At 43.0% G+C, this 22,818-nt stretch overlaps 1 protein-coding gene across 2 annotated transcripts; it reads right to left on the bottom strand.

Moving 5' to 3' along the window:
• Positions 1-548: 548 nt before the first annotated feature.
• UBXN2A (UBX domain protein 2A) lies at positions 549-21,348 on the bottom strand. Of its 2 annotated transcripts, XM_082049024.1 has the most exons (7): positions 21,232-21,344; positions 17,025-17,078; positions 15,597-15,732; positions 13,702-13,811; positions 12,008-12,148; positions 6,486-6,650; positions 549-3,724 (listed from the first exon to the last, which is right to left on the bottom strand). In XM_082049024.1, the coding sequence occupies exons 2-7, from the start codon at positions 17,063-17,065 to the stop codon at positions 3,436-3,438; spliced, it is 882 nt and encodes a 293-aa protein (XP_081905150.1). In that variant the 5' UTR covers positions 17,066-17,078; positions 21,232-21,344; the 3' UTR covers positions 549-3,435. The 2 variants fall into 2 exon arrangements, with proteins under 2 accessions (XP_081905150.1, XP_081905151.1); XM_082049025.1 differs by lacking the exon at positions 12,008-12,148 and having other exon boundaries at positions 21,232-21,348.
• Positions 21,349-22,818: the final 1,470 nt, after the last annotated feature.

Below are 22,818 nucleotides of genomic sequence, written 5' to 3'. Positions count from 1 at the left end.
CACAGCCTCAAGTTGCACTAGGGGAGGTTTAAATTGGATATTAGGAAAAAATTCTTAATGTAAAAGGTTGTGAGGCATTGGAACAGGCTGCCCAGGGCAGTGGTGCAGTCACCATCCCTGGAGGGGTTCAAAAGGCGTTTAGATGAGGTTCTTAGGGACATGGTTTAGTGCCAGAGTTAGGTTATAATTGGACTTGATCCTGAGGGTCTCTTCCAACTGAAATGATTCTATGAAATGTGCTGTGGAAAGAGCTCTTGCTGCCTTCACCACGCTGTCCATAGGCAAATGGTCTTGCAAGCATGCTCCGCACCAGAGAAAAAATTTAAAAACCCCTGCATTTAGAAGTATAAATTCTTTCAGTGAGCCAGCCCGAAAGTTTAAACAAACTGATGAGCATGAGGACTCGGTGATCTGCGGCTCATCTTGGGAAGATGACAACTAATCTACAAGCACAGGGCTCTGCTACCAACAGGCTACGCCATGGAGTACTGATAGGCAAATCCTGTGCGACCTCACTCAACAAGAATAATTACAGCAAACTTGAAAAATTCTGAAAGAACAAGGCATTAATTTTTTTTTCTTAAAACCAGACCTTCAATGCAAAAATTGTGCCCTTAATAGGTCTTGTTGAAAACTCTCGGTAGCTTTAAGGCTCCGAGGATGAGGCCAGATGGGGTTCAAAACAGCACTGGATTACTCAGTTCCTTATCCCCAATGCATGATTTGTTCTAAAACACCAAGCTAGATACAATGAACACAGGTAACATTCAAAGCCAATATTCGGGTTCTTCATTTTCTCTTTCACAACACCCTCGTAACTCATCAAATCTTCACTACCTGCATTTGCATGTTTCTTCACAAAGGAACAAACTGCAGAAAACATTTCCTTTCTTTGTTCTTTTCTAGGCTATTTCAGCTTCGTTGTAAATTATGTTAATGCACAGGCTTTACTCAAAACAGTGAAGAAACAATGAATAACTGATAGTATTTGTGTGTTTCACAAACTCCAGCATTGATCAAGCCAGTTTTACTGCTGTTTGACCAATGCACAATAGCTGTCTACAGTGCTGAGCAAGAGATTAGGCTGTCCAGACACTACAGGTAGCTAATCAGTCTTAACAAATTGACTGAAACCAATTAGATTTAGGAGATCCTTGTATTCATTCCAAAGATTTTCGCCATATTAGGAAATAAGGTAACCAATCACAGTTTGTTGCTGTTGTTTTAAAGGCACTTTCTAGTCCAACATGGGATTAGTGCAGTTAGCATCACTCTTGACTTCTTCAAGATTTGCTCTCATTTTGTAATTAAGACCATGACACTTGCAAATTACAAATACAAATGTACACCAAAGCTGTAGCCTGAAACAGTTGATTTCAGTAAAACACAATATATAGTCAGAGAGAATCAAGCTATCCAGCCTCCTACAATACTGGTAGCAAACATGAATCAATGTTGAAATACTAAATACTTACTGCTCCATTCCGAAAACACGATTTTCTGATAACAATAAAGATGGATTTTCTTACCCTAAAATTTGTTCCCCTCCTCCTCCAACTTCAGTCAGCCTTACACTAATTATTTATTTGAATTTCTATGTCGCAAATGCAGGAATAGTGTACAGCTACTTGACATTTCACATACCTTTTAGATAATAACAACTGAGCTTAAAATCAAGCATGTGTGCTTCCTCAATACTTAGTGTTACATTAAGACAAGTTCAAGAGCACCGATTAATAAAATTCACTGTCCAGGACGTTCTGTAAACTGAGAGCTGGATCTGTGTCTGTAGGTGACTTGTGTCTCTAACTTTACTTGTGGATTTCTCTGCACATTTCTTTCTACTACTAGAGATCCGGGAGGCTTTTCATATAGTAGGAGTCAGCGCAAGCACGAAGACAATTTAGTTGTATTATTTGCTACATAAACCTGAATGACACAGTAGCACATCAGGTTTATAGCACACAGTTAACCACGTAGTTTTCTGAGATTTGCTTTTTGAATACACTTAAAATACATTTGTGCAGTTGACTTTCATTTCACTGCCCTCAAACATACCAGGAGAGATGCTGAAGCAAAAGTTTTACATCTCCGCAAATCAAGTAAGCTCATCCCTAGTTAAAAGTAACACGATTTTTAGATAGAATTCAAGTCACTCCAATTAAGTCATTTTCTATTTAAAACAAAACCAGGAAATTCCAAACTCTTCATTTAACCATTCAAAAGAAATACAATCCCAACATGTATCCATCTGCATAGGTAGCAAATTGGTCAGCACTCAGCAAAAGCCCCAGAATAACTCTAATCCAGAGACTCCAGCTCCTTTCGCAAACCCACACGCTACTTAGCGAACCCAATACAGAATATTTAGTCTTTATGTTGATTTCTCCTTCAGCAAAACATGGAATAGCTGGCTACAAATTTTATGGCTCATGTACGTGAATAGCAAAATAAAAAATCTGGATGCAAATGGCGCAGGGGGGTGGGGAAGAAACCTCATTTTTCAAATAAGGATTTTCAACATCTTTGAAACTTGGCCACATGCAGTTAGAGTCTCAGTCAGTCGGCCAGTTCGGGACAGAGGCAGATATTTAGTATAAAACCAACTGTGTCCCTCTAAACCACTATTCCTGTATGGTAATCTCAAGAAAAACTGAAGTTTTTGTGTGACGAGGCTAAAAGTGGATCTCTATCGTAATGAGCTAGGTAGTTTAACATCACCCCATCTGTAAGACACCTGTAGCAGCATAAAAGAGGCAAAAACCACTTCAACCATTGGTAGAAGCAACCCCTTCAGAGCTTCCTTTGAGGCACTTCATGTGCAGTATGCACCAGACTACCTCATTTCTATCTTCTCACACATGCACCTACCACCATATGAAGACTTGATAGAACATTAGACTGCAGATCTTGTGATAAAAGTTAAATCCTGAAGATACCAATATTGAAGATTTTCAAGTTAGTTAAGAGTTCAAATGTGAGCTTCCCTGCAGCATCTATTGCCTAAAAGTTACTGTGAGAAGAATGCAAAGTGCAGCAGCTTCCACCAAAATGCAAGTGCAACCAATCAGTTCAGTTGCACTTCAGTCCAAAGTGCAAAAATAAATACTATTTTTCCTTAAAAGGTGCTATCAGTAGTAATGATCTCTCAGAGAACTGTTCCACCTAAATATACTCATTAAAGAACTAAGTAGTTTTCTACCTAAGGAAATTCTAAGGATGACCTGCTGCCCAGTTACCTCTGCTATGTTATATAGCCAGGCTCTGACCACCAAATCTCGTTGAAAATACTTCTATTACAGCAGATGATAGCACAGCACACATTTTGCTCTCTGAGAGCACAGTACATGAGGATGAGAGTGCATCCAGGTATTGCTGGTTACATTTTTGGTTTTGTCTAGTTCCACCTGTGTGCAGATTTTGGCAAGTTAAAAACTAATTTGATCTTGTGGTTTTGATAGCCTTTTTTTGCTCATTCTTGAGCTGTCCATTAGGTGTAGCAGCAGTTTTATAGTCACTGTCAGGTGCTTTCATCACCAAGAGTCCAAAAGGTTCGGTTGTTTTCTGAAGTCTCTGAACAACAACGGCATTTTGCAACTTTGCTTCTTCTAGGGTTAGTGTCTCATCTCGCAGCTCTCGAAATGGCAGTGAAGTGGTCAGTGTGAAGGGAACACTTCTCTCCGATCCTTGATACTTCATTATGAAGTCTCGGACATGGCTTATTCTGAGAAGAAAAAAAACAAAACTCAGCATTAGAGCCCTCCAATCCCAACGCAAACCACGTGCACAACACAGCCACCACAAGAAGAGAATGAGACACCCACTTCACGTAACAGCTGATGGCACAGAAACGGAGGAATATAGCTAGGGGGTATCCTGAAGTGCCTGATCCACTTGGGAGGCAAGAACCAAGGTTTGCATGCTCTGAGAGCAGCCCCGAGGGAAAAAGGATGAGTATCTTCACCATGGCTCAGCTGGTGGTTGCACAAGCCTATCGATGCCTAACCAGCTGGTGGAGCTCTTACCTGAGGTTTCTGTAGCAAAGAGCTAGAATACAGATGCCTCCAGTGTGTGGTACACGGAGCAGAACCACAATAATAAAGAAAAGGGGTTTGCAAAAATTGTGTGGGTAGCTTATGAGTTAACTAGGTCTAAATACAGCCTCCTTCTACCAAAGCAGGTGCAGCAGTGAATTCATTACAGACTCAGGCTGCCTGTTAAGGTGTGAAGAACTTTGCAACAGGTGAGCAAGCCAGAGGCTTCACTGTGGAAGAATCAGGACTAACCAATCTAATTGGAAAGTGAAGATGACAGGACACATCTATACCAGTAAAATAAACATAGTGTCAGTGCCCATTCTCTGATCCTGAGGCCAACTGGTAGACTCTGGCTACTGGAAAATTTTTAAACTAATCGTTCCTCTCCCCCATGCACCGGGTAGCCCATGGGGTTTACTGTCTCCTGGGAATGGTCTGTGACCTGAGCTAAGATCTGAACCAAGCCTAGATATTGTTTGAGCAAGTGCTAGTTGGCTTAGGGGAAAGCCATCCTAACAGTTTAGCAACACAGACGAGCAAATTTTCTCATTTTAGCCATGCTTACTAGGACAGATACATCTAGCATCTAATTCCTGTGCAGGTAGGACTCAACTCAGAGACAGTCTTATAAGCCTAAAGCCTGAAAAACCTCAAGCATGAATCATTTCTTGATATAATTCATGTAAATGCCCAACCAATGTTCATTGAGTTCCAAGAACAACTCAGGCAATCAGCCACTGGCTTTCTTGCTTCAGGCTGAACAAGTCCCTTTCCACACCTGATGCTCCAGGGTCACACTAACTCAGCAACTGCTCAAGACGGGACACAACTCGATTCGAGACACAGCTACACGTGGTGTTCCCACAGCACTGCTCTGCTGGTTGCTTCGCTCTCATGTCTCCTCGATTCCCCACACTGCAGTATTACGATGCTACCTGCACTTCTGCTCCAATGCTGCAAGTTCGATCTTTCATCAGTAATTAAGTCATATCTAAAGTACTAGTTACTGTGGCACATACGCATTCTGTCTGCAACGGGTACCTGTTTGCAATGGGTAAAAGTAATCAATTCACCCAGGCACTGCAATATATATGCCACATGTTATTTACCTATAATGTGACTGCTTCTCCACTGAAAGGAGTGCTATACTGCAATCTAACACTTACGGATATGTATTCCAAAAGGATTTCCCCATTTCTAATTAGGTCATACATACTGTATACAGCACAAACATGCTGGTCTTGTGGCAAGATGATACGTTATAAAGGAATATTTATTGCAAACTACTTCAAGAAGAGCATCGCATCCGTAGGGCTGTTCTGCTTATTTCAGACTTTATTTTTTCCTCCAAAAGCACTTAGCAGCTGCTCAAACTGCTATTTACTGTGAAAACAAAAGGCTTCTAAATATACTTAAGTGTGTGAAACCTGGAATAATTAAGGTATTAAGCCCTCCAATGAAGTACCAAGAACTAGAATAGCAATTGACCCTTCAGTAGTACTTCCCAACAGCATTTCGGCTCATATCTCAGGCCACTAACAGTAATAAATTAGTACAAGATTAAGAAAAAGTTACAGTCATTAACCTTCAACTGCTGATCTTTTCTTTTAATGAGCCACAAAGACACACACCATTCATCTTGACAGCAGCCTGGATTGTGTTAAATCTATGATCACTTTAAATTGCTTCAGAGAGAAGCACGGGCAACATATCCTTTCTATAAGACCTGATTGTATAGCACTGGAGCGACTTCTCAAATTACAAAATTGAGAAAGGTCTCTAAAGACTGTAGTTCTACAATTTAAACGGTTAATCCTACTTTCTCAAAGCCCCTGCATACACATGCTGTGCTGACGCCTTCTGACATTATCCCCATTTTCAAGCCCCTTTGGGAACCGGAAATTTTACGAATGAAGAAATAAACATGTTGGATGCATTCTATGCTGTCCATGCTGACAGCACAGATGTGGAGGGGAAGAACCTCCCTGCCCAGCACAATGACTCTGGTTCCACTGGAAATCATACCTTCCAGCTGCCACCTTGGGGCTGTCTGTGCCCAATGACCAGCAGGCTTTTCCACTAAGCAAATTGCTTCAGATGTAACGACTTTGTGAGAGATCTGTCATCTAAAAAGCTGTTTCTTCTAGTAATGAGCAACACATGCAGCTTAACTACCACTAACCTACAAAGAACTCCTACAGTTTCCTCAGATTTTTATTTATGCTCAACTATTAACATCATCTCATGCTCCTTTCTTGTCAGCTGAAAGACGATCAATTTCTCAAAAAATATGAAAGCAAGTATTCTAGATACAGCTGAACAGCAGTCCAATGCTAAGTGAACTGAGGAGGTAAATTATTCACACAAGTTAGAGACTTGTCATGCTTACAGGCATAGGACAAATAGTTTAGATGCAAATACACGTGACAGTGCTAAAATCAATCTTACCTGTGCGAAACATTGAATTTCTGAATTATTCTTTCCCCATCAGCTAACCAGATCTGGATGTTAGTGATAGGCTCCAAATCATTTAAGGGTACTAAAGGTAGACGTCTTTTGTTGTCAGCTGCCTGATGATCATCTTTTACTTTAGAGATTATCCTTGGAGTAGCACTGAAAAGAAAAAGCCAGAGGAGGTTATGGCTTCTGTGCACATTCGTAGGCATGAACCTCCCTCCAGACGTCCACTTTCTGCCCTGTACCATGGTGAACTGATAACTTTATTTTTTTTTAAACAAATATAGGAATACTGACATAAATATTAGCTTATTTTTTTTTAACCATATGCCAATATTTTCTCTTGAAGACTTCAACATGCTAAAGAATTTCAGTTTGATCATGTTCAATATTTTTACAAGATGGAAGGGAACTTAAATATCAAAGGATTAAACATGAACACACGAGATGAAACGGTCTGAAGATTCTTCATACTTTTTTTGTACTCTAATCACACAGGTGAAACTTTAAGAGGTTTGAGTATTGAATTTGCATACTCAACGTTAATTTTCACCGTAATGTGATTATAGTAATTCAATTTAACTGAATGTTGTTAGCCTTGATTTAGACTCCGGCATCATCTATTTCAGCTTAGGAGCATTACTCATCTATCAGAGGAATTGAGTTAATATGAAAATCCAGGCTGGTTTATGCAACACTTGGATTTTGCTTTTTTCTAAGGCACTTTCAACAATTGACTCTACAGTAAGGGCAAAGATCCATAAAACGCCTTGACAGAATACAGTGATCTCAATCCAAGTGTGTGGTATTAAAAAAATAAATTACTGTGAAAAACATTGATTCTGAATAAGTATCTCGAGCTTAGTGCCTCTTTCAGGACTAAGCTTGTTCAACACATACTGTTTAAGTTATCATAAGGCCTGATCCAATAGGCACATCCTCAGCCCATATGAATATAACCAGATGTTTGTTTGCAAAACAACAGCAGTGATTTAAGGAACTACTGTTTCTTCTCTGAGCTCAGCTGTGGTCACCGACTACACGAACACTTGTGGTTTGCGGAATAGTTTTCTCTTTGCACAGAAAAATCAATGAGTTTCTTAAGAGATAAGTCAGTAACCAGTGACCACACAAAAACAGTCTTAATACTGTATCTGCTTCATGGACTAACTCCATCCTTACATCGTTGTGTTCTTGTTAGTTTAATCACAAAGCAGAAAAGCCACAGCTCATTTATTATTAAAAAAGGTGCTAATGACTTAATATATTCAAGCTAATAAACTTTAGAGTCTTGGGCTCAAGCCCTTCTCACTCTGAAGTATTTAAAAAACTCTCATCACCCACTGCCAAGTTAAGCGCCCCAACTCCTGAACCATCAGCCAGCAGAGACACTTTTTATTTCTTCCATTGAAACTCTGCAAAAAGAATCAGAATCAAAGACTGTCATTCCCAAGTGAGTGACAAGAGATGTTCACTGCAGCTGGAGGCAGACGAGAGGCACAGAACTGACTGGTTTGCATTACAAATAAATCAGCTGGGGCACAAGAACTTGGAACCAACAGATTGCAAGAGGCATATCTGCAAAGCATCCTGGTACTTTATGTACAGGTGACTTACTGTCACCCACCTGCCTCTACTGAGTAAATACTTGTAAATACTTGTCTCGCACCCCGCTTCTGCTCATAGTTGACCTCAATACAAAAGAAACCCTATTTGCCCTCCAGATTTGGAACAAAAGCTTAAGCACCAGTCAAATAATGCTAAAACAGTCTTGGGAACAAATTAAAAAAAATTAAAAATAATCACAGAATCAGAGCATGGTTGGGGTTGGAAGGGACCTCTGGAGACCATCCAGTCCAACCCACCTGCTAAAGCAGGTTCACCAGAGCAGATCACACAGGAATGTGTCCAGGTGGGTTTGAATGTCTCCAGAGAAGGAGACTCCACAGCCTCTCTGGGCAGCCTGTTCCAGGGCTCTGGCACCTCCAAGTAAAGAAGTTTCTCCTCATACTCAGATGGAACCTCCTTTGCTTCAGGCTGTGCCCGTTGCCCCTCATCCTGTCATTGAGCACCACTGAAAGGAGTCTGGTCCATCCTCTTGACACTCACCTTGAGATATTTATAAACATTGATGAGATCCCCTCTCAGCTTCTGCAGGCTGAACAGACCCAGCTTTCTCAGTCTCTCCTCACAAGAAAGGTGCCCTAGGTCCCTAATCATCTTCCTAGCCTGCCGCTGGACTCCCTCCAGTAATTCCTTGTCCTTTTTAAATACTTCAGTCCAGCAATGATGAGCTTTCACTGCTTACTTGATCAGCAGGGTTTGGTTCCAGGTTGAGAGGCCGAAGCACAGGGACTTGTGTGTGAGCTGTGTGCGGCACAGCGCAGGCAGGAGCGGCTGTCAGCTCTGCAGCTGATGGCCGGCTGGCTTAGCCTGGGCTGAACTACATTTTAGGCCATCAGCCACAGCTGTAGTTCAGACAACGGTCTCACACAGATACAGACTTCGATGTCATTCTCAAACTGACTTCCTTTATAGTCACATCTCACAATTTTCGGTGTGCACTGGAGATTATTCTTTCAATGGCAAGTATATGTGAAACTGAAGCCAACATGTAACTTTCTCTTGCAGCTTAGCTTAACAAGATTTATATTCACCAAGGTTTAATGCATTTTTGTGCTTAATAACTTTGCTTTTGTAGAACCCACAGATAAAGCCATCTAGTGGTGGGAGTTTTGACTAGAGCCAGAAACCAAGAATCTATGTTGCATACTAGCCTGAGATCAAAGCATTATCACCACTATTACAGACTTATTCCTTCCGCAAGATTATCAAAAGAAGATGTAAACTAAACACTGGAGAGACGCGAGAGCCCCCTATCAATTTTCTGAAAAGAAAACGCCCAAGAGTTAGGTATTGTGCCTTAGCCTGACTAATGGTTAAGAAGCTTGACAGACAATGTTTTACCCTAATGAGGCTATAGAGGAAGCTCAATTGGTCACAAGGGATTTCAGCCAATAGTTTGATTTACGTGCTTCCAAGGCAGTCTTGAAAATGCACTGATAAGCTTAACAGAAAAGTGCAGTTGCGAATCTTGTTACAGTCCCAAACTATTAAATGCAGCTGAACAGGAGTAAATGAAACAGAATATATCCATTAGTTGTATAGGTTGATAAGGTATATTGGAAAAGTCTGGTAAATCTCATTTGTTTCTCCTGTACAACAAAAGGGAGAGGATCAAACTCATCTGAGTTATATCAAACATATCATTTCTCGCTCCTGCATTTTTCCTCCAACAAAGGTTTTAATGAGCCAGCCAGAAGACCAATTCATAGTGGTTCATCCACCACATAATCCATCCATCTGGGAACACTGGCAGAAAACCTATAGACTATTAAATAAAGTTTATTTGATAAGCAGAAGTTTAGCTAAGTCATTAGCTGAAGTAAACTGTTCAGTCATTTGCCTCTCTCACTTATCATTAGGCACACAAATGCAACTGTGGAATGGGAGTTCTATAGCTTAAAACACATTTACAGGCCTCAGTACTACTATTTCCCCACAAAGCTTTTCTGCTGAAAGAGTAGCATTGGCATCCAGTGGGCATTTATTAACATCAGGGAGCAAGCACTAGCTTATGGAATAAGAGCACTTACAGTTCATGTTTCCAACATCAGAAAAATATTTACTCATTTTTAAAGAAAAAGCTCCAGTAGCATAGCACTGAATAGACTGCCAAGAGTAGAAAAAAAAAAAAAAAAAGAAAAGGTATTTTATCCAGCCCTTAAAGAAAAAAAATGCTGAACAAGTTGTAGCATGTCTCAGTGTGCAAGACCAGTCAACCAAAATTCACAGAACAGCACATTTGCAGAACTTAAATCACCTCTTGGGAAGCAAGATCACGACGCAGGCATGACAGAGCACAACAAGCCACTGAACAACTGAAATGCAGCACACTGAAGATCTTTTTGCTTTTGTTATATACAGTTCTACTTGTAGATAAAATAAGGTTAAGTTCTCGACCCTCGTTTGCTCAGGATTTCTGTGCTACCAAGCACAAGTCTTGCAGCATCTCATCCATCTCTCGAGGGAAGACTTTTCCCTATTGACCGTATCTACTCAAGCATGTAGCAATTGAATGGACTGTGCTAGAGAAACAGATGAAACTGATAAAACAGACACTTGCTTCTCTGAAGCAGCCTGGAAACACTCATCCTTTACGATTACCACTCTCTTACTCTGCACATTGTCTTCTCCTGCCTCATCTGTTCCTACCCAGGTCATGCTTTCTCTCAACACAAGCAATGGGCCTTAGCAGCAAAGCCTTTCTATTTAATTAAAACAAGCTGCTCACCTAAGGTTTCAGCACAGTCCACTAAGCAGTCCCACCTGTGAATGCTTCCTGTAGGCTCCTGGTCACTGAATATGTTCTCTAGGCTGAAATCTGCTTCTATAGGCATCTAAGCCTTACATAACAGGGACATGTGAAGCAGATGAAGTGGCAGGAGTAAGCAAAAGTCACAGGGATCAAATACACCACCTCCTAGCCTGCCCCTCTGCCTTGCAAAACGCAGTACTGTTTGGTTATAAATCAAGTACAGTTTTAGCATTGGCATTTATGGCTAACTCTCCCCAACCACAAGAGTCACAGAAGCAAGAGGATCACTGTAACACTCTGAAGTGTCCTACTACACTAAATGCATGGTTAAGTACTTCAGAATTTTAAGAGAATGCAATATAAACTCTTAGCTCTTCAGTTCCCTTTATGGGACTGTCATACTCCTCTCTTCTTACACAAGTATTGCACACAGAGCTTTAAAAAGAGATTCTTGTCTCTTAAATCACAGAACAGAACAGTGATAGCCCTTCAGCTGGCAAGTTCTGCTGATATTGAGTCCAGGAGCAAAGAAAACCAGCAGCATCCTCACTGTTTTAACAGGAACACAGCCAGTAGACTGTGGGAGCCAATTATCCCCCATGCAGCACTCACAAGACACACCTCAATACTGCATTCAGGTTGGGTGCCCAAAATAAAAAGACAGATGTCAATAAACTGGAGCAAGTTCCCCGGAGGGCCACCGAACTGGCCTCATGCTGGAGCATTCACCCTGTGAGGAGATGCTGGAGGGGCCTGTTCAGCCTGTGGAAGAGACAGTGTAAGGGGGGTCACCTAACAGGGTCTACAGGAGATCATCAGCAGGAGGGAGCCAGGCTCTTCATGGTGGACATAAACTGAAGCAAGAGACATTCAGACTAGATAAAAGGAGTAACTTATTTCCAATGAAGACCATACAGCACTGAATCAAGCTGTGCAGCTTCCACTCTTGCAGGATTTCAAGGCCCAACTGGATACAAGCCTGAGCGACCTCACCTGTCCCCACAGCTGACCCTGCTTCGAGCAGGAACTTGGATTAGAGAACTCCAGAGGTCACTTCAACCTCAATTATGGGATCCCTTACCATAGGTATAGTTCCCTTTAGCTACTCAAGCATAGATCACATCAAACTACTCACCTTCCTAATCTGTAACCGTGTCCAGAAAAGGGATGAAACACCGGCTTTTTTGATGACAAGTACACCTTATCTTTTTTATCTTCCACTTTCACATCTACCTCCTCCTTATCAAAAACTTTTCGCAACTCAAAAGGCAGTTCCCTTAAGAAAAAGTCATAAAAATAATTACTACACCATTTTCAGTATACAAAATAGATTAATGATAAATACATGTTCTATGCTTCTTTCAAGGATGATGCCTTTAAAAAAAAAAAAAACACCTTCACAAGTATTTACTAAGTGTTAAGTGCATGACATCCAAATTTGCAGTCCCTGCACTGCAAATTAACTAGAAAGTGAACAATAAAAAAAGGACAACACCATGCAAGTTGTTGAATGATGTTCAAATTTACTCAGCAGTTACCACGCCAAAGCGCATGATGTGTAGGAAGTTCACTATTGCCATACATTGCTGTAAAAGGTTCAGTTATTTTATCCCCATAAAACAAGAAGGAAAAAAGGCTTTTGAAGACCTGAGTTTAGACACAATGTGTTGAATTACAAATACGAATCTCAGCTTTCAAAAATTAGATCATCACTAACAGCTACACTTTTTAGTGCAGTAACATCACCTCGGTAATGCTTTATTTGCATTAAGCAGAACACAACAAGGCCTTTGTCTAAGAGCTCTGATGCAGATCCTGCATTTTCGGGTGGTGGGGCTCAGCTGGCACAGGGGCTGTACTAAGTGCTCCTCTACCATAAACAATTATGCAGGAAGCATCTTGTAATTAGCATCTTCACAAGCAAATGGTGGAAGAAAGGTGGCAAACTTTTGATGCATGCACACAGAGAAGACAAAGAGATTTAAACAACGCAGTTAATTGCTATTACAACGAATGTGGGTGACAGCCATAGAGGAGAAATATAGTGTAAAATTGGTATTTTTGATGGGCTAGCAAACTATGGAAAAGACAAAAATTACAATGGCTCAGTAATTTCACCTATTTGAAAGAGAGTTATTAAATTATATTCTCTATGAAATTATATTCTCCTCTACATTTGAATGGGAAGAAGCAATGGACTACAAATTAAAGGCTCAAAATTACATTGGTTTGTATGGTCAAATGCTTTTTTAAAGCAACACTGCAAACACCAGCAGCTGACCATACAAACCAATGTATGCTAATTTTTAATGGGGGGATAAAAGTAAAGTTGCTGTATACACACAAATGACTGAAATAGCAAGTTTGTTCTAGGAAAAACGTCTGGAATGTAGGACTGATCAGCTTCTTGATGTTACATGGAGCACCTATGCCCATTTAAGGCTTTTCATCAATAAAAAGAAAACAAAGACCATAAAACCAGAAAAGCTCAACCACTTACGCATTGAGTTTGTTAGTCTTAAGTACCATTTGATCAGTGGCTCTTACTGGGCACTCTGATTTATTCTTTATTTCATTCTGCACCTGCTGAGCCCCTTACCAACACTCACTTTTATCTCTTTCATCAGCAACTGTACAACTACTGCAATTCAAAGCGATATTAAGCCGGTTGATGTTAAAACAGCCATTAGCACTGTGGGAACTGAGACAGGCAGTGGCCAAAGCTCCTGCAGTGCAGCAAAGCCAGGCAGCTATGTAGAAAATTTAGAGCATATGCTAAGTGCTATCCAAAGCACATTAACTCAGGCTGATTAAGAAAACAAAACTCACCCTTTTTTAATGGAGTCCAAGAACTGTTGGTTTGAAACATCAGTGTAGCTCCTCAGTTCACTGTCATTTACTGTAAACCCATTTTTCCAAAGTTTAATGATTACATCAACCTATAAAGTAAGAACAATTCTCATTATAACACTGACGTAAAACCTGTTTGGCATACCTACAGTTCCCTGTGATCATAAATCATCCACTGCACAGACTAAAAATACTGAGAGAGAAGGCTCACTATAATCTGTTTCGGCCCTGTGCCAAGAGGCAGAGCAACTGCAAAGGGCAAGTCACATTTCTAAGTATCTTGTGTCAATCTGGGTTAGAAATAAACCTTCCCCCAATCATTTTGCTTTCCTAGGTCAAGAACACGCCTTCAATTCAGCAGGAAAAAAAAAAAGAGCTGGAAGATCCCAGCCAGCTGCAACTCTTCAAGAGCTAATTTGAGAGCATACGTGCCTGGTGCTGGAACACCAACTACCAGAATAGTCCAGCTGGGGATTTATCAGGGCAAAGCTGTGTGCTGATCATTCAGGACTTTCTGAAAGTCAGGCATTGAGATAATGCATGCAGAAGCCTTTTATTCAGGAAATGCAGCAAGCATCAGAAAACTTACTTTCAGACAGTCATACATTTGTGTTACCCTGGGATTCCTGGTATATTCAAAAGCTTGGCGTTATGGGAATGAAAACATAAATTCTTAGTAACTCATTAGCTTTGCCAGAGAACATCCACTACTTCAACTTGTACCCTTCACACTGTTCACTGAAATCACTCCACCTTTAACATGGATATATTTGGGATCGCATTTTCATATTTACACATCATGCCATTTAGGGAAACATTTGGTCAACCAGGTCTGATGCCTGAAATAATGTTGTCTTGACAGATACTTGACCACATGGGAGGTATATGAAGCACTTACAAATGCAGAATTCTTCTCAGCTGGAAATTAGTTTGAACTAGGCTTGATAGTACTTGACAACTTTTTTTTAATTTTTTGCACAGTGTGACTTCTTATAAGCTGATTGCTACATAAACACACAGCACATGCAAACTGCTGAACCAAATTCTCTTTTGGCTGGGTAATCTGTCAAAAAGGTACATAGCACTCAGGAAGGTTAGATTCCTTTAAGAAGTCTTGTGTCTCACGGCACCAATGCATATGCGGGGGGCTCTCATCATGGGAAGGCTCCTCTCCAGTGAACCAGGATACAAGTTTAACATGGACTAGTTACTCCACATCAGCTGCCCATTCAGACATGGCTGCAAGGACTGCCATGGAACCCTGTTTCAGAACTGCAATTTAAGGTATTGCTGCTCCTGACACTGCTTTTCTCCCAGACACAGTTGGGAATCTATGAACATAATTTCCAGCAACACCCACCCTAAATTTCTCCTTGATATCTTTGCTCTATGTGGCCTTTTGTCCAGTGCCTTCCTACTCTTTGGAGAGTAACAGAAAAATACGAATATCACTGAGATATAAACCCATATTAAACATCCCACTACCACCACAACTATAAAATGAGAACAAATGAAAAAGATTTGGGCTATGTCTGTGCATTAAAAGGCTGCAACTTTTTAAACAACTTTTTATGTAACAGTAGTTATTTCTTGCACCTCATGCTCAGCTCACTCTCCTTACTAATAGAGCAGAAGTGCACAAGCCAATGCCAGTGTAAGTCCTAGAACAACACTAAACCCTCTGTAAAACATTTAGAGCCAGAAGCACAGGCTTGGTTGACTAAGAGATGGGAGACTGTTCCTACTGCTGTCTGAATTCTATGTGCATTTATTTACAGATGTACTGGATAAGACTACTGGACCTTTTGTTTTCCAGAGTACTCCTGGAGTGCTATTATATTACACATGCGTATTTTTTTCTCTTCAGCACTGACCTGGTTCTTGACTGTAGTTGGGGGCACACATCTGGCACCGACCTTCTGTGCTTCTTCAAAAAGGCTGTCTACAAAGTAGTCACAGTTCTGTTCTGCACCATTCAAAATCTGATCGTCTGTTCCTGATTTACACATCCTGCAGGACAAAGATGTAAGTAAAAATGATGCTTCAGACAACACATTAGATACTATTTGCACTTCAGAAGCACAAGTTGAAGAACAGCAACAAAAAAGGTGAATTAATCTATGCAGAAGCTTGTAAACTTGGTATCAGAGCAAGGAATGCAAGTTAGATGATTCATACTTCCAATTCAGAACACGAAACGTTTAACTGCATGCCAACTGAAGCCATTCCTTGAAGCATTTCCATGATATGAGCTCGAGTGACTTCCTTTGTCATAGGCTTTAAAAAACACACACAAGAACATTACCCTAAGATTTACTCCCCCACTTCCAGCCCCATCACAGAACCACCGTAACTGTCTTTGAAAGTAAAAAGAGAAACTCGAGAACAAGTGACTCGACACCACTTGAGCACACTGAAGAAATACAACAGAAGATTTGTGTACTGTGGAGACTGCCAGAGTATCAAAAAAGGTGCATCAACCACATTTCTGTATACAACACTGTTTATGTGACAGCTGTTTCTGTCAGATTTTCACCAAACAAAACGCAGAAATATGCAAACTGAATGAATGATGACCTTTCTGTTTAGGTACTTTGCATAGTAGGAGGATTATGCAGCTTTTGGTAAACATTGTGGGAGTTACTCCTATTAGAGATTCAGAAAAGTCTATTTTAAGCAATTCCAAAAAAAAATATCCCAGCTCTTTAAAAATATCCAGTTTTACATAAAACTCTGCATTGAATTCAAAACCAGTCATGCTTACTTGAATGGTAATTAGATATATTTGCATAAAAAGGAATTTTATGCAGTGTATCTATGCAATACTAAGAATCCCTAGAGATTAACATATTTAAACAAAAGAAAAACTCAAAACATTGAAAGAAGAAAAAATTTCAAAAGTGTGCTGTCCCTATTTTAGTTTTCTAATAGAACAAAAGAAACTTGAAGTGTTAATCTAGGTATTCACTGTACTTTACCTCAGAAACATAACTGGAAAACAAAACATGTCCATACCAAATGTAGAGGTGCACTATGAGTTAGCAATTTGCAAGGCTGCCTTTCTTTTTTAAGTAAAACCATTTCTGCAGCTTTTTGCATCTAGGAAACCCTCCAGCTATGTGAAAAATCTTTTAGCAAAGTTATACTGAAGTTTAAAATATATATATATCTGTGGAGGAGGTAGATACAGCAAACAAAACTTAAAATATTAACATTTAACATAGTTTGAAAGGTCATGCAGGACACACAAACAGGATCAGGAAAGGAAGAGGAAAAAGGGGGAGAGCAGAACTTTTACCTACCATTCTTTCTTCACAGTTTTGATGTTGTCCATATCTTTCATTCTGGTGTTTCTCCTAATTATGAAAAGACGATGGTTAAAAAAACAACCAATAAAAAAGAACCACCCCAAACCAAACATGAGAAAATGCCCAGCACTTTGCCTCCTTTTGAAGCTGAAACACTTCTCATTGTTTTTTCCTGTGTTGATAGTACATTTAACCAGAAATCTCAACCTACCCCCCCACCAAGTCTCCAGATGGTTCTTTATTTGCCTGCAGTTTCTAATTTAATGACACATGAACCATGCATTGCTTTCAGATATTCAAAAGGAAGATCACTTTTTCATAAATAGACAAAATAAATTCCACAATAATCACGTGAATTGAAAATACATGCCCATGCTTAAGCTTAGAGAGGGAAAAAAATCCCACATTCCTTTCCTGAGCCGCATGATTTAAAATCCCCTGATTTTTCACAACACTATGAGACAGTAGCAGAAAACCTGCACTAGCACTGCAGGCATTCCAATGACCTTCAACAGTGCGCATTATCAAAAGGTGCAAGATTTCTCCGGTTCTTCTTCCTACCATACCTCAACATATCGGTGCAGCATCCCAGAAACCGTGAATTATCATTTCTGGCCTACCGTTTAGCTGGAAAGAAAATCCTGGATTTGCAAGTACTAAATATACTACAGGATTAGTAGGCTGAGAGCAAACGAATGAAGAATGCTGTACTGATCTCATGACAGTCACTTCTGAGCTCTCTGGAAAAAAACTTACAGAAAGTCAGAGACTCTCAAAAACACCCTTAAAAAAATAAAATCACTCTAAAATTAGACAGGATACCAGGAGAACAGAAATTTTAAGTTGCAACTGTGTTTAAGGAGTTATTCCCAGACACCACCGGGTCCCGGTTACACAGATGATGTTCTGCTCTTGGCAGGTTTGGGACTAAGTCATAATATTGTGAATGGCTTTTAGAGAGCATCAAACTAATGGGTCACACTCCTGAAAAAGTAGTATGCACAGCACAACTGAAATAAATTTTAAACAGTCTTGCCATCTAACAACAAGATAGAGAGGTGAGCAGGCAACAACATTCACTGCAGGCCAAATCAAACCAAACCCAAACATTAGTTATTCTGTACTAATTCATGCTCCTAAGGAGGTTGGTGTTGGTTTTCTTTTCTCTTAAAAGTTAAATCCTTGTGAGACACTTTTTGTGGAAATGTATGTAAGCCTTCAGAAAAGTCCCATAACAATCAAAATTCAGTCCATATGTCCATAGGAGGTTTTAAAGTTCAGGTAACACTCTTATGCATTAGGTTCAAAACTTTGGTCATGTCACACAAGATGTGGTAGAGCCTTTATTTATTTTCTTTTTTTAATTTTACCTTCACTAATGTTCTTCCAGAGCGTTATATATGTGTGGCAAGCCTGTGCTGGCACATTATGAGCATATCTGATGGCTGTACTTAGAACTTTGTACCTGTACTTGGAAAAATGAACTTTCAGTATAGTGAATTTAATAGTGCTTTAAAAATACCATTTTTCAAACTTATTTCAAATGTTTAACACACTTCAGCACAAAATGTTTTTGTGTATTTTGTGCTAATGTGCTCATCTTTCAGTCTTTCGCTACTCAATAGTTTACTCCCCAAAGCAACAAGAGCCACCTCCAGCCATCTGCTTTTGTTGATTCTCTGTGACTTGTCATCAGAGCTGTTAGAAAGAGACGGACACAATGAGGCAGTTCTTCAAATTAATTCCTGTGCTACACTGGGCTGGCCTCAAATCTGCATCTGTGAAAGTCGCTGTTACTTCTAAAGTACAACAGCAATTACACCTAGAAAAAATGTTTGCGTTGCTGTATCAAGGTAAAGAAATCAGGCTATACAGCATATTTATTATGACCAGAAAGCCATTAGGAGACAGCAATCAAACGGTAGAGCGCTGCAAGCACTTCAGCTCAGCAAGCCAACAAAAACAGCACCAACAACCTCTTCCCGTCAACTTCAGACATCCCCAGATGTCACTTAAAGTTTCGGTACGTATTTTTTTGTGTCTGTGACTAAAAGCAGCACAGATCTGAACTTCCACCTCCGGAAATTAAAAAAAGGAAGATGCTGAGAGTGCCAGCAGCTGTTGATGGGGTAGGACACCCCCGCCCCAGGGGCGTCCATACAGTAGATGGGCCTTTCCACACTAGGTCTTCAGAACAAGCAGCTCTCACCTACGCAGTTACAGCCACATTCCTTTCAGCAGGTATTTTTGCGCTCTATATTATTGAGCCCACACATCCAGTTATTTGAACGCACTAAAACCAAACCAGAACCGAGCTTGCTGCTTTCCTTGCTTCGAAGGATGGAAAAGTTCCAGCACACACAGTCTCCTCCCCCTGGACGGCCCGTCTGAACTGACTCGGGCAGACAGCGAACTTCTCAGCTCGAAACCCGCCCACAGCAGAGCGCGGGCTGTCGCTACCCCACACAGAAACTGTGACCGAAAACTGCACCGTGCCCTGTTGTTAGCAATCAAGACACATAACCACGGGCGTAGTTATATGCGGTGCTTTATTCCAGCGCTGGGAAACCAGGGGTTCACACCCAAAGCTGGCTTTGACCACTGATTCAAACTTCACTATATTTATACAATTTGGTTACATACATATTCATTACAATTCTTGACAACCATTAGCATATTCCACACCTATTCTAACACAAACTGTCTATCTAAGTGATGCTAAGTAACATTCGTATGTTTATCAGTTGTTAAAGTAACATTCGCATGTTTAGCAGCGGTTTCTCAGTTACCTGTTTTTAAAGAATAGGTCATAAATCTATGTCAATTTTAAGACTAGGGTATGGTTATATAAGATCATGCTTGAATGCACATCTACTTGGATACAAACCGAAAAACTTCAAAGTAAAGCGAAAACCTTGGACACAGCACTCTGGACACCATCCACAAAACCAAACACAGAAAAACCCTGGATACAGTAAAAGTTAGCTCAACTACAACACTGTGACAAAGGAACAAGCAGCTAAAGGGCAAGCGCGAATTAAGCAGCAAGATGAGCATCAAACCCCACGGCCTGAACGTGAGTGACACGTTGAGGTAAGAGCCACAGCACAAGCGTTTTCCAGCCGGCTAGAAGAGCTGTGCGTTTTGGATAGAAACCTGACCCGAACTTCCCCGCAGCCCGGCACACGGCTCTGCCCGCCCCACAGCTCTGCCCCGCACACGGCTCTGCCCGGCACACGGCTCTGCCCGGCACACGGCTCTGCCCCGCACACGGCTCTGCCCGCCCCACGGCTCTGCCCGCCCCACGGCTCTGCCCGCCCCACGGCTCTGCCCCGCACACGGCTCTGCCCGCCCCACGGCTCTGCCCCGCACACGGCTCTGCCCCGCACACGGCTCTGCCCCGCACACGGCTCTGCCCGCCCCACGGCTCTGCCCGCCCCACGGCTCTGCCCGCCCCACGGCTCTGCCCCGCACACGGCTCTGCCCGCCCCACGGCTCTGCCCCGCACACGGCTCTGCCCCGCACACGGCTCTGCCCCGCACACGGCTCTGCCCGCCCCACGGCTCTGCCCGCCCCACGGCTCTGCCCCGCACACGGCTCTGCCCCGCACACGGCTCTGCCCGGCACACGGCTCTGCCCCGCACACGGCTCTGCCCGCCCCACGGCTCTGCCCCGCACACGGCTCTGCCCCGCACACGGCTCTGCCCGGCACACGGCTCTGCCCCGCACACGGCTCTGCCCGCCCCACGGCTCTGCCCCGCACACGGCTCTGCCCCGCACACGGCTCTGCCCGCCCCACGGCTCTGCCCGGCACACGGCTCTGCCCCGCACACGGCTCTGCCCCGCACACGGCTCTGCCCCCCCGCGCCTCCCGCTGCCCCACGGCGCTGGGCGGCCAGGGGGGTGTTTTCAGAGACGATAACGCGGTAGCAACGCGGAAAAGTAACGCCACGGGGTGCCCGAGGAAGGAGCCGGGCTGGGTAGCGCCCCCCCGCCCCGCCCTGCCGCCCCGCTCCACGCGGGACGGGACCGATCGCGGGCGGCGGTGCGGGGCGAAGGGCGGGAAGGCTCAGCCCGTCCTCCCCGTCAAGAGGGCCCCAGGGAGGACCGCGGTCAAAGTTCAAGCCCCGGTCGGTGCTGGGGGAGCGCCGGCTCGGCGGAACGCGCTGCCCCAGCGCGGCCCGTCCCCGCAGCGACTCACCCGCGGCCGCCGCAGCCCCGGCTCCCGGCCCCGCCAACTCCCGTGTCCCGCGCGCCACCGCGCACGCGCGGCCGCCGCTGGCCGGGGCAGCCGCTGCCCCCGCGCGGACCGGGCGCTCCGCCCACAGCACCCGGGGGCGGGGCCAAGGCCGCCATGGCGGGGGAGGGGAGGGTTCAGGAGAGGGTCCCGTACCCCGTGTGCGGGACAAACGCCGCTTCCCCGGAGCCTGCCCTGCCCGCCGGAGGGGCGGGGCTGGCCACCCGCTGCTTCCCGCCCGAATGAGCAGCTCGTCCTCGGAGGGCAGGGGGAGAAGTGTTCGGGCAGGAATGCGGCCGTGGGTCGTGTCGCGGTTGCACTTTGAGGGAGAATAAACCTCTGTCAGGGCAGCGTGTTTTATTGCCAAGGTAGATTTCTCATCCTGGCAGAACAAAAGATGCAGAGTGTGTGTGTGTATGCGGGCGGGCAAAGGACAAAACGCGGCGTTCAGCGAGCGGAGAACGGGCCGGGTGTCCCGCACCCCGCTCCGCGCGGAGCCGCCCCGGCCCCTTGTGTCTCCAGCCCCGCGCAGGCGACAGGGACCGCGGCACACGGGGCCTTTGGAGATGAGGAACGCCTCATTATGCGGGAAGGACTAATTAAGGGCGAGTGTTGACACATTGGAAAAGGAGCTGTGTGCCGAGTACAAAAGGCCAGCGCGGGGGGATTGGAAAGCGGAGCCCCCGAGTTCCCGGGGGTGCATCGGAAAGGACAAAAGGGGACGGGGTCCCCGGGGGTCCCCCCGCTCTGTGGGCCCACGCGAAGTCACGCTCCGTGGGCCGGGGGTGCCAGGAGCCCTGCAGAACAACCCCCCCAGCAGCGATTCCCAGCTCGCACCTGCATCCTTTTTAATAAGTTTTTTGTTGTTGTTGTTGTTCAATAATTAGCGATGCACTGTAAAACATTTAGAATTAACGTAAATTGAGCAGCCACAACTAGCTAATTCACATTAATTAATGGGAAATCCACTGTGAATTTACAAGTGCGATCAAAGATAGATCTAAATGGAAAGGTAGTACTTAATTGCGTGTCTTCTTCATGTCTTTCTGCAGCCCCTTAATCGTAACAATTAAAATTGCCTTCTTCAAATACACTGAAATAAGTTGCTTAGTCTCAGAGTTCAGTGAAGCTCAGTAAAACAAGTAAAATCTGACCCTTGACAGTTACAATTTATTCTTCTCTGTAATGTACATCATAATGCAGTAAACCTTTTGAAGGCAGTAGAATTAATCGTTAGTTTTTAACTGGATGAGATCTAATTACAGCTCCTGCCTATGAATCTTCAGTCAAAACAGCAAAGACGTTTGCCTTTTGTTTTGGTGTAAAATACACGGAGTCTTATCTTTCAAAATACAGATTTCTGAGATTCTTTTCTCCCTAGGTTTGTTTCATGTTTTAAACAACTTTGACATTTCTGGATTGAAGGCACTTGTTTGTTACGAGTGTTACTTCTTGATTCGATTGAGTTTTTAAAAATGTGTCTATATATACATAACTTTTCACAAGAATATCATACCACTGTTGAAGAGTTGAGCAATTTACGGAGTGCTC

The sequence above is a fragment of the Streptopelia decaocto genome (genome assembly GCF_964273445.1).
Source record: "Streptopelia decaocto genome assembly, chromosome: 3".
Classification (NCBI taxonomy): Eukaryota; Metazoa; Chordata; class Aves; order Columbiformes; family Columbidae; genus Streptopelia; species Streptopelia decaocto.
Note: the sequence above shows the minus strand (reverse complement) of the source record. Positions and strands in the feature narration are given on the sequence as shown.

Coding starts and splice junctions, on each gene's coding strand:
- UBXN2A (XM_082049024.1), bottom strand. CDS start 17,065: ATGAAAGATATGGACAACATCAAAACTGTGAAGAAAGAATG. Junction 12,149..13,701: donor TTGGACTCCATTAAAAAAGG/GTGAGTTTTGTT, acceptor CTTTTTCTTAAG/GGAACTGCCTTTTGAGTTGC. Junction 3,725..6,485: donor AAATTCAATGTTTCGCACAG/GTAAGATTGATT, acceptor TTTTCTTCTCAG/AATAAGCCATGTCCGAGACT.